The following is a 12,417-nucleotide window of genomic DNA, read 5'->3' as shown; positions in this document are numbered from 1 at the left end:
TCTTTCTTTCTTTTTGAGACATGGCCCGGGCAGTGGCTCCTGGAAAAGGAACAAGTGTGGGAAAAGAGAGAGGAAACCGGAGCTAAATGACAGGATGCAGGCGACTTGAGACACAAAAAGAGAAGCGTTGCTCTCGGTTCAAGGCATTGCCTCGCCGCTTTCCTTTCTACAAGACGGACTGAGGATTTTACAGCTCTAGGCGGAGTTGGAGCGCTTCGGATCGTTTAGATTCCCTTCTTTGCTCTGTTTTGCCCGCACGTCCTCATTCTCCCGAGTCTCCCCGTGGATCCGGCGAAGGGAGAATGGAGAGGGGGCTGCCGCTCCTCTGCGCCGCGCTCGCCCTCGCCCTCGCCCTCGCGCCGGCCAGCGCTTTTCGCAACGGTAAGTGACAGGCGGAGGCGCGCGTGACAGCGCCCGCCGGGGACTCCCCGGCTGCGGGATCCGGCCGGGGCTCGGCTTCCCGCTCAGCCAAGATTCATGCAGCGCTGCCGGGATGAACCTGGAATAGCCACTTCCCAGGCAAAGGAAACTTTTATCCAGGCGGAGAAATAAAGAACTAAGATCAGTCTGTGTGGGGCAGGAAGATTTAAAGTCCTCGGGCTCCCTCCTGAAGTTGGTGTTTGGCTGTGGTGGTTTTCCTACCTCTGTTACAAGGTAGCGTGCCTACCTTCGCATATCAGCACACCAATTATCTTAATAATGTTTCCTCCCAAAGGCAATTAGATGAGACTCCCTTTCAAAAATCTGATGGCTGTGGAAAGTTGATGAACGCTTTACCATGAGAACTTCCTGGTTCCCTTACAGCTCCCCTAAAACTATTTCCTCTGGTGGGTGCCTGCAAGAGATAGTGGTTTGTTGGTTGATGGAACTTCCTCCTCCGCCTTTGTAAATCATCCCCAAATCCGTCGAAAGCATGAATGAAAGTTACATAGTGTCAATAAAGGAACCTGATATATACAGTGTAAGGCATCAGGATATCTGAAAATCCCTAACCTAGCTGCAGCTTCCACTTAGCTTTACACTCTTAAGTAAATGAAAGACTGTGCTGCGTTATAAACAGTATACTGTAACCTAATTAATGTGTTTTAAAATGCTATTTGGTCGTAGGCATGTTTCATTTACCCTGTGAACTAGGTGAAGGCAAGGGTATGAAATTATCTTTACAGTAAGTCTTCAGCAATTATTATTAACTAATTATCAAATATTTACTTTTATCTGGCTTAGATTTCAATCAAAGTAATTAGAAGAAAAGACCATCCACTACTTATTGTAGTATATTGTTTTAATAAGAGACCACGAGTGGAAGGAGTTCAGACTAAGGAATTTCAATCATGTCTTTATGATGGAAGTTAATCTCTCTAATATGCTTTTTGGAGATTTTGTGATTGAAGCAATAGATTTCACCCCATGGCTACCATGCAGTGTTCTAAGAAGCAATAGATTTCACCCCATGGCTACCAAGCAGTGTTCTAAAAGATAGGTTTAGAAACACACTCATTTGTGAATGTGGAGTTCAATTTATTAATGAACCTGAGTTGGTGGCATATTTCTATAATCTGGTAGGGGATGAAATAACATTCTCCTCCAACTGAAAGAGCTCAAGTGGTTAGACTTTAAGAATTACAGCAACTCACCCTCCTCAACTCTTGAGATTAAATCAGTAGCAGAGGTGTTTGGAGAATTGATTTGAAACCTAATGCAAATAGCTTTCAGACTTTAGGTTGTGAACTCCATAAATACATACACACACATATATGTGTGTGTGCATGTGTATATATATATGTGTGTGTATGTGCATATGAATATATATATTCATAATTTCTTTTCTTAGCAGAAATCAGGGGAATGCTAAGAACCTGAGCTTCAGTTAGTGAGCTTGACTGGTTAAAGCATGTTGTTACGCTTGCAGTGACCACAGCCTCTGTAACTCAGCAGACCTCTTAAAGCCATGTCCGCCTCCTCTGAGTACCAGTGTCTGCTAAATTAATTCATTAACCTTATTTAGGGCTAATGGTTCAGAGTCATTAAAAATTGCTCTTTCTTAATCAACTGCTAGAGAGACTGAACAGAGCCAGGGAGTCTAGCAGTCCACATTATCTTATTACACTGTCACTTTCTCAGAAGTCACAGATTAAAGAGCTCTGGTGTGGTACTGAGTCTACCTAAATGTCTTCTGAAGTGACTCTGTCGAGTGACTAGAAGCAGTGCTGTTTTATTTCATTCCTCTAACAGATGCCAGACTCTGCCATGATGTTCGTGCAGAGCTGGAAGAGACTTAATGTGATGGGGTCACTTTCCAAGTTCTCTGCACATTTAAAATAATGCAAGAGCCTGAGTAGAATCACACAACAGAGTCCAGTATGATCATTAGCTGAGATTCTGAACTCCAGTTGCAACATAATTTCTTCTTGGCAAACCTTAAGCTTTTAAAAGCCAAGCAAAGGAAACCAGAATGAGGCTACTACTGCTCTAAGAAACAGAGTCAGAAACACCTAGCAATTGAGAAAAACAATATAATTTATATTGTCTTCTTTTTAATTTATGGGAAATGATTTCTGTAATGCATGTAGCTTTATGCATTTTTGATGTGCACTTCATCTTTCATTTCCATTTGACCTGGTTTTCCTGTAATAAAATTCTGTAGATTTATAAATTCATGCTGAGAGCAAAGAATGCCATTCTCTTTCCACAGGGAATCTATTAGATGCAATATTAAAATCTATATATACCATTACTGAAAATTTGTGATTGATAGGCTTACATATTTCACTGCTTTCATACCTGTTCCTCTTACATAGTTTATACACTGAATTTTTATTGCTCAAAATTAAGCACCAATAAATGTGGCAGCTTTTCAGGCTGAGGCTCTCCAGTGTGAAATCTATCATAAAAAGTGACAATAAAAATCTACGCTGAACAAGAAAGCAACTCAGAGACTGGTTTATTTGGCTCTTAGTGAATCACTTTAGCATTTGGATTTTTGAAATGAAGGTTCAAAACTAGTTAGCTCACCTTTCCCAGAAGGTGAGAATGGGGCTTACCATATGTGACACCAGGCCTCAGTGTGGTGGGTTTTCTTCTCTTTCCTTCCCCACCTCCCCCACAACGTGTTAGTAATTGGAATCAATGCTGTGTGGCTATTTATTTTTCCTTCTGCCCAGTTACTTTGATCTGGTCTCCAAGCCTGAGCAACTTAGAGCAGTAGAGTAGAATTATTTCTGCTTCACCAAATATACATTGTTCTATGTCATCTGGATCTCAAGAGCAGAGATAACTCAAAATCACTCAGGTTTATGGGTAGATAAAACAACAACAGAAAAGGTTTGTCTTGGAAGACAATCTCCACTGATCAATGACAAAGACCAGGCTTATCATCAAAAGCTACACAAGGGGTCGAATGGCATCATTTAGTCACCTTCTACTTAGAACTTGCTACTTAATGTGATTACACTTCTTGGGGGATAATTAAGTCTAGCAGAAGCTCCCTGAGGACCATGTTAACATCCATTGAGGGGATTTAATGTTTTTAATGCTATTAGACCTTTTTCTTGGGACAGAAGTTTGTGGGGGATGGGGGTCGAGTACTTTCAGAGCTCAGTCGCTTTCCTCTTGAGCCAGCCTTCCTGGGATCAAAGAGCGGTCCTTGGTGGTGTGTTGCTGTCAGCGTCACATGAAGGACCTGCAAGGGGCCTCTCGGAGTTGAGTTCCCCTAAGAAATTGTGGAATGTTTAATAGTCGGTAATTTGAATACAAACTAGAATACCTAACTAGTTGTCAGGAAAAGATCTACTTAAATGTTATTTTTATTACAGATAAATGTGGCGATACTATAAAAATTGAAAGTCCCGGGTACCTTACATCTCCTGGTTATCCTCATTCTTATCACCCAAGTGAAAAATGTGAATGGCTGATTCAGGCTCCCGAACCATACCAGAGAATTATGATCAACTTCAACCCTCACTTTGATTTGGAGGACCGAGACTGCAAGTAAGTGGAACGTGTTTGAACAGGGCACCACAGCACCATCTAGTGGTCATGCATGTCTAAGGGAGACGACAGTCTGTGTACAATCTGGGATATAAATGGATCCAGGAGGGATTCCAATCTAGGCCAGATCATATGTCAATGGAATGGAAATTAAATTATGTTAAGTGATTTCTGAGTTCCCCAAACTAGGAAGATTATATTTAAATGTGCAATCGCTCATATTCTTTTTCCTGTTAACACTTTTGGTTTGGAAACTCTTTTGTTAAATTTATATACATGTTTCTCTTTTTTTCCTGGAAAAGGGAACTATAAAGCTAAACTCTCACTTGAGTTTTTATGAGGTATCGCGAGACACTAACATATATGCATGGATAGACAGTGAAGTTGAATATTTTATAACAAATCTGTGGCATTTTGTGATTTAAGAACCGTATCTTATTGAGTTTGATGTAAGAAAAACAAATTGTCCTTGAAAAAAGTAAGGAATATGGGGTAAATCGGATGAGGAGGGTTTTTATGGTAGATTAATGATTGCAAGTCTCTTACGGAAAATGCTGAAAATAATTGTTAATGCACAATGAATGCAATGGGACTCAAATATGAATCAGTGTTTCATCTGTCTGCTTTAGTCTTACTATCTCTTTGTATTGTTAAATTACTAAGCATTGTTAAGTTACTATGCCAGATTTCATTATTATGAAAAACTTCTCACTGTAGAGACAGTCTAAATTAGATTTCCTTACTTTATGTGAAAGAACTCGTGTATAGCTTTCCACAGTATGCAAAGTAAGTTTTAACCTTGCTGGCAGTAGTCCACAAAAATCCAGATATACTCTTCTCTCTGGACATCCTGTGGACCAACCATCTCTGTCTTGTCTACATCATCTCATTCTTCCATACTGCTCATCATGTATTCTCCAGAGACTTGAACCTGAATATCAATCTTTAATGAAGTTTAGATATATTAATAGTTTTTAGCAAAGTAAAATAATCTATTTAAATCTAAATTCTATATCTCAGAGACTGGTATGTTTCCCAAGTTTTCAAACGAGTCAGTTTGATATAATTGTATACAATGTATGTAGGTTACTACTTTCACTGGATATAAGCATTATTATGCAGGCACATTCATTTCAAAAACTATTTTATCCGCAAACGCCACCCTTTCAGGGAAGAACAGAATAATATGAAACTGTTCCCACCTGTGTAGGAAGTCCTCCCCAATCTGTTGAGTTGGTGAGGTTAACTAGTTTTTCACAGTCAGGAAAATGAGGTCATCTGGTTAATTCAACATTCTAGTACCTGGAAAATTAGCATGCATTCATATGCAATTGATCAGTTTCCAAATATTCAACATACACTACAGTGCAATAAAATTATGCCAATTCTAATTTAATCTTTGTTCTGTGATTCAGAAGTGCTTTAGGGCATTAAATTGACTTTTTAATCTTCTGCAAAAGTTGTCATTAATGGAGTTACAGTGACTGCTAGGAAACAGGGAGTTCACCTAGACAACTAGAGATATGTTCTTTATTTCGTTTTATCTTATTTTATTCTTGCTTTTTGAAAATACTTAAACTGCTATAGGAGATTTTTTAAAAAAGTATAATAAACCATACTCAAGTAATAACGTTATTCCCCAAAATAAGGTGCTATTAAACTTCAATAAACTCATGTTTACTAAATCCTGACATGAAAATCATGACCACATATATGTTTAATATAATAGTTCAAGAATTCAGAATAGTCACTAGTTATTAGCAGTGGTGAGCTAATAAATGTTTAACAACTGGATCATGGGAGGTGGAAGGTCAAATCCTGATTTGTGATATTTGCCAGTTTCTGTAGTATAAATGTTCCCTCAATGGCCAATTTCAAACTACCCATGTGATGTCACCTGACACAGACTTGCAAAGAGATATGTACAGTTGGTTCTTGATAGCTGGTGGGAGCCAGCTCCAGCGCACAACTAGAGCAGATGTGTAAGAAGCGGAAGCCAGCTGAGTGAGTTAATATACGTGAAGTGCTTAGCGCAGTGTCTGGCACACAGAAAGCCTTAAGTAATTATTTGCCATACCATGATGTGAAGCAGAGAATGGTGGGAGTAGGGGAGTACTTTTTAGTTTTTTTTTTTTAAGATGATAAGGAAAAGGATAATTATAATTTCTAGGAAGCAACAATTTTAGTGATATTAGCAAGGTATTCAAGAAACTGAAATGGCCAAGAAGATTGTTTCTGTAATTGCGATGGTGAGATTTAAAAAATTTTTTAATGCTACTGAGTAAGATGGTTTCTTAATTGTAGTAACTGAGGGTTTATTCTTTCTGTGAAGGTGCCATCTCCTGGCCAGCCTTGAAAGGCTGATATTTTTGTACCATGTTTTGAAGTGTTGCTACCTGATCGTTTGTTTTATCAGTGAAAATTCCAAAAAATATATAGGAAGACCAACTTAAGACATTGCAGTCACTGTCTTTCCAGGCTAGTCGACATAATTCTCGGTCATTGTTGAAATTTGTAGTTGAAATCCTGCAAGTGTGGCACAATTCTTCCTTTTATAAAGACTGTGAGAAGAATCCATAACTTTAAAATCTCCAGGGGATTAGAATTTCCTAGGAAAAGATGGAAGCCAACAGAAACTCTGGGAAAAACAAATTCATAGACTTCAAAAGTTTATGTTAGATGTGAAAAAAACATAATTTGGGGGGTTCTGGTGGTTTTCTAATTAATTAATTAATTAATTTGTTTATTTATTTATTTATTTATTTTGTAATTTACATTTGGGCTACTTCCAAAATTGTGTTTGAAAAACACATTCGGAGAGCTGGTAAGCTTTTAGTTATCATTCCTTTTAAGAACAAGCTGTTGTCTTGAGGTATATAATATGTCTATATTATATGTCTAAAAGCAGTAAAAAAGTACTGTTGTACCAATGTCATAAAGTTACATGTAGTAGATAATGAAGTAGTGGATGTGAGACCCCCCTTGAAAAGTTAAAAGCTCCCCTCAAAGGAAGTTATCAATTTTATGATATCTTTAAAAACTTGGTGATTGTTAGAACATTTGGAAATATGAAACTAAGCATTTATTAAACTAAATATATTGATTCAGTAATGAGATGATCTGAATATAATACATCCTGCGTTTTCTCTTGAAATTGTCAGTATTTGTATAGTTAACTTTCACCATGTAAAATCTTGAGAAATTGGTTCCTTAGCACATTTGCTTATTGAGAAACATCGTTGAAACCCAAATAAACAATTATTTTTCCATTAGATGTAGGGATGGCTGAGTAATTAAATAGATGAGTTCTGGTAGAAGTAACTATTTTATTTAAATTTTACTGTTTTATTTGTAATTAAATAAAAACTATTTTGTAATTTTAACAATACAACAAAAGGTATTTTATTTAGTTATGTGACTTATCACAACTTTTCATGTGAATAACACCAAGACTGACCCAGTACTTACATAAACTATGGACTTAACCTTACAATAAGTTTTTACAGTACATATCAAGGGGGGCTGTTTCCTTAGAGAAAATGAATATGCAAGTTGTGCCTGACAGTTTTAAAATGCAACAATCTATGTTTAATACACCATGGAGTCTGGCTTTATTACAAATAAGCATCAAAAATTTAATATTGTAACTCCCTGAATTCTTTTATTGAACAAAGTGCTGAATCAGTCATTCAGCAGAGCAGTAAGTAGAGCATCTGTCTGCAGGGCTAACTTGGTGCTAGGATTTCTAGCTAGATATATTGCCCGGTTTTATTGTTATGTTGATATAAGAGAGGGGGCTAAGAGAATGCTCTAAGAGGATGAGAAGGTGTTAAGGAAATGGACAGAATGATGATTTTTCTTGTTTGCACCAGCAAAATCCTCCATGCTTGTGAAATGTCAAAGCACAGTTAAAAGCAGAAAAGAAAGTGACCTGCCTTTTCTGAGTGTATCTCAGAAAGCAGTGTTCATTGTACATTGTAATGATTTTCAGTGTTTACATGGAGCTAGTCAGGTCTAACTCCATTTAAGTTTTCTTCGGTGGTCAGGCAGACATCTTGAATCTCGTAAAACTTTATACCTGCATAATAAACAAGAATGTCATTGATACAGTAGTTAGAATTTATGGAACTTTTCCGGTTTCCCAGCAATGCAACCTATCAGCATGATAATTTATAATGGTTTGTGACAAATACTGCTGAGCAAAGAGGTGTGTGGTTACATTCAGATCAGATGTCATCATCTGGGGAGCAATAAAGATTTCACAGACATTGGGTTAAAAACATTTAGAAAATGAATGTGAAGCTCCAGAGAGTCTAAAAAGGTGGCAGCGTTGGGGGGAGAAAGCCCAGGAGTGGTCTTCTTACTGACAAGTTTCTGACCCAGTGCCTGATTGTCAGTGCTGTTTTGTAGGATTTCACCAAAACACAAGGCTAACTGAGTATAGATGCTTTACTATCTAGAACTGAAATTCGTAATCACTTCTTTGCCAATGACCAATAGTAGGTGTCTTCTTCCTTTTTCAATGCAATCAAAGGAAGATTTCACTCTTGTAACTTCATATGAAGTTTAATAACACTGATAATTAAATGGAGATGAACTTCAAGTTTGAGAATTTTGTTAAATTATAAATTGTATTTTTATGCTACTTTTAAAATTACCTCAGTTATTACAAACTTTGAAACGTCACTCATTTCATTTACTTTAATAGAATGTAAATTCACTGAATAAAAATTAATATGCCCTTTGTTTTTCAAATCTAATTCTTCCTACAAATTTAATTATGCAATGGTCGCTTAGTCGTTTATTGGCAATTTGGGGAATGTAAGTTCAAGTTTCAGTTCCCTAAGTAAAGTTTTCTGTTTTTACTTTATTTACTCTGTTCAGTATGGATTTTTGCATTAATTTTGAGTTTTAAAAATTTTATTAGAATTTTATTTATCTTGACTAGCAAGTTCTTTGGCTTTTGTGTCCGAGGCAAGTGCCTCACTAGCCCCAGTCTTGTGTTTTAGGGCATCACTTAGACCAAAAGAAACAAAGACCTCACTCTATGGAAAACTGAGTATTTTATGCGAAAATACCTCTCATTTTTCTATATGAACTATAGGAGTATACGTACTTTTAATTATAATTTATATCTAGAAAAATACACAAAGTAAGTGTAAAGTTTGATAAAGTTTTACAAGATGACCACATCCATATAACCAATCCAGAGTAAATATTCCCAGCTTCGGTGGAAGAAGCCCCTGTGTCCCTTTCAGTCATTAGCTTTTGGTCCCAAGGGTCACTACTGTCCTGACTTGTGATTCCATTTTTATAAATTTCAAAATTAGACAAAACTAAACTATAGTCTTAGAAGTCTGTATGTACATCCTTTCACTATAGTGAAATTCTTTGGAATGGAGATAGGAAAATGTGTTCTGTTCCCTTTCTAATTAATAAAACAGCCCTACTGAAGCATTTTCTAATTTTTGTCAGTGACTACTGTAGAAATATCTTGTATTTGTTGCATATACTACAGTTATGTAAAATAAGCACCAAGTTTTCAATCTGGAGCCTGCTTTATATGCAAGGCGAATTCCAAAAACTCTTCCTTTGCTTTATTTTTCCTCATATTTTCATTGCTGGTTTTGAGCTCAAGCAACTTCCAGATATGGGCAGTGTGAGAGGAGCCACCACCAAGCTCAATTCAATTATAAAACCATGGAGTGGGTAAGAATGAAGCCTTCTCAGAACAACTGCGGGCCCACCTGCAGTACCCTCAGCCGCTGCTCAAGCAGATAATTATCTACTTTCTTCCTTTTGATTTTTTCCTCCATTAGCACTGATTTAATTTGAGCAGAACCCCATGTGCTTAATAAAATTAATTTTCTTTATTATTTCTTACTATAAGCAATCACATTTGATCCTAATGAATTTTGAGTATTACAAGATTTTTTTTTTTGTAATTTGAAAGACGCCACCTTTATGAGGAGCTAAAAGAAAAGGTTAGTTGAAAGCTTATCAGATTGAATCAACATGTGCACGGCATTTCCAGATTTCACTTTGGGGAGCAGGCACTTAAAAATTGATCCAAGTGAGACATATGCCTTCAGCCAGCATGCGTATTCTCAGCTCCATTCTTTCCAGCTTAAAACTTGGTACTTCATGCATGCTGACATACTTCGGCAGAAGCACACACACAAACACATATGTGCGTGTGTGTGTGCGCTTGTAAAGGAGCCTACAAAATAAACTTAACTAATTGCTGTGTAGTATTCATCAAAGCTGATCATTAAGCCTGAAAAACAAGAGACAAGATTAGTGTTCAGATCAGGTTCCAAATGCCTCATAATTGGGTGTTTGTAATCAATCCTGATTGTAGGAGTCAGTGACTTGGCAGAGCATAGCACCTCCAAAGAAGATTTTCCCTGCTATTCTCTGATTGATTGAACTGTGTCTAGGTCAGTTAGGGATGGTATGAGGTCAGTGTAATGCTCAGACTGGCTGTGAGGCAAGCTAAACACATGCTGGCTTATGGTTGAAATCATTTAGTCTTTACAGAGAGCTTAGGAAGTGAACTGCCTTCATTCAGAACTATTAAATTCTGCAGAAGAGCAGAGAGGACAAAAAGAATATTTTGGCTTCTGTCCACCCAGTTGCTTTCCGGCATGGTTTTTCTCTGCATCAAGCCCAGGTCTGTGTTAAACGTAACTTATCTCTTACTTAGTCGACATGTTGTTTTTTTTTCTCCTTTAATTTAAATGATAGAATGTTTAGGAAGGAATGATCTTGGCTGGTTCTTAACGTCGGGCCCTCACAGTGCCCCTCGTGGCGCTCTCTAAGCACTCTGCCCACATGACCTCCCTCTTCCTGTCATCCCATCTTCCAGATGACAGCACTGAGATGAGGAGAAGTTAACTGAGCCCCATTGCTCAGCTGCTGCACCAGATAAATACCTTATCACCTTTGTGACTGAAGGGGTTTGGGGTGTGCCTCTTGAATGAGAAAATTTTTATGAAACGTTGCCAACTTATTTTTTATTCGAGTAGCCATTTTCTTCTGTCAAATACCTCACACAAAAGTTTGACTACAAACCGATTAATTCTGAGTAAGACTTAATTTTTAAACTCAGTTCAGATTAAGTAAGTTCTGGTAACAACTGCACAGAAATTTCCAACTAATTGGCGTTTTTTGACTCAGTCAGAATTTGTCTTAATTTAGGAATGACATCCTGGCGGTGGGGGGGAAATATCAAAATTCTGGTCCCTTTGGTCCATGGAGTTTGAAAGCGCAAGGCACATAAAAACACAATGCTTATTTGAAGCCTCATAACCAGGCAGCTCAAGGGTTTGATTTATACAGTTGGAGCAAGGGACACATGAGGGACCAGCTGCGTCCAGTGCTTCCTGCCTCACTGGCCCAGAAGCGGGAAGGCTGTGTTCTCTTCCAGGCACTGCTCATTTGCTTAATCTCAGGCAAATAGCAGGAAAGTTTAGCTCTCCCCCGGCTTCCCTGTTTGTAACATTTTGATACTTGTATTTTCCACTGGTGACTGAGTAAGGGTTAAAGAGAGAATGTTTGCTCAGGCGCTGGGTTCCTATGAGAAATAGAAGAGGATTTTTTGAGAAGAAACAGATGCTCCAGAGTGTTTTGTTTTTATCTGGTCAGATTCTTGTATAATCAGTCAGCCAGGTTGGAGGTGATAGCTTGTTGCTTTTGTGATAGACTGGCATGTCAGTCACGGAGGAAGCAGGCAGTCCTGAAATGAAAGAGGATCTAAATGTCTCCTTATCCAAGTTCTTGAATTTCTCAAGAACAGGCAGAGGTGGCGAAGGCCAGTCAACATAGTCACGATTCCAACTCCTTGTCGGGCTCTCCAACCAAAAGATGCTACTAGAAGGGCAGCTATATTGTAAGATATAAGCGATAAGTGAAATAGCATGGGAAAAGTAAGGTGTGCTCCAAATCTTAGTCCTAGATAACTTTAACAACATTAAAAACATTAAATTCTCAAATTTAAAGAAAAGAGAACATACTTTTGACTCAAAGAAAACAAAGGACACAAAGCCCCATAAACTCAATAGCCATTTTCACTTTACAAGGGGAAGCCCATAATTTTATTTTCAGTGAAGTTGGTTGACACTGGGCAGACGGAAGGGTGGGTGTTTTTAGCACTAATTAGAATTTTCCTTTTTGCCCCCTAAGAAAAAAGTTTTGCATTTCCCTTATCCTTTATTTCGGTGCCAATTTCTTTGTCCCTGGCTGGGGACACGACTGAGTAACTATTAGGATATATTGGTTCAGTACTTCAAGACACGTCCTCATTTCCCTCTTTAGCTGTTCTAACATCATATCTGATGTGTATCTGTATGTGTGTGTGTGTGTGTGAGTGTGTGTGTGTGAGAGAGAGAGAGAGAGAGGGAGAGAGAGAGAGAGAGAGAGGGAGGGAGT

At 37.9% G+C, this 12,417-nt stretch overlaps 1 protein-coding gene across 5 annotated transcripts in view; it reads left to right on the top strand.

Moving 5' to 3' along the window:
- NRP1 (neuropilin 1) overlaps window positions 1-12,417 on the top strand; it is a 132,449-nt gene continuing 120,032 nt past the window's right edge. For all 5 annotated transcript variants that reach the window (XM_006911363.2, XM_015588937.1, XM_006911362.2 and 2 more), the window contains exons 1-2: window positions 1-381; window positions 3,813-3,987. In XM_006911363.2, coding sequence (XP_006911425.1) covers window positions 303-381; window positions 3,813-3,987 — 254 coding nt within the window. In that variant the 5' untranslated portion in view covers window positions 1-302. The remainder of the gene's footprint in view (window positions 382-3,812; window positions 3,988-12,417) is intronic.

The sequence above is a fragment of the Pteropus alecto genome, unplaced genomic scaffold, assembly GCF_000325575.1.
Source record: "Pteropus alecto unplaced genomic scaffold, ASM32557v1 scaffold204, whole genome shotgun sequence".
NCBI lineage: Eukaryota > Metazoa > Chordata > Mammalia > Chiroptera > Pteropodidae > Pteropus > Pteropus alecto.
This window is presented reverse-complemented; position numbering and strand designations above follow the sequence as displayed.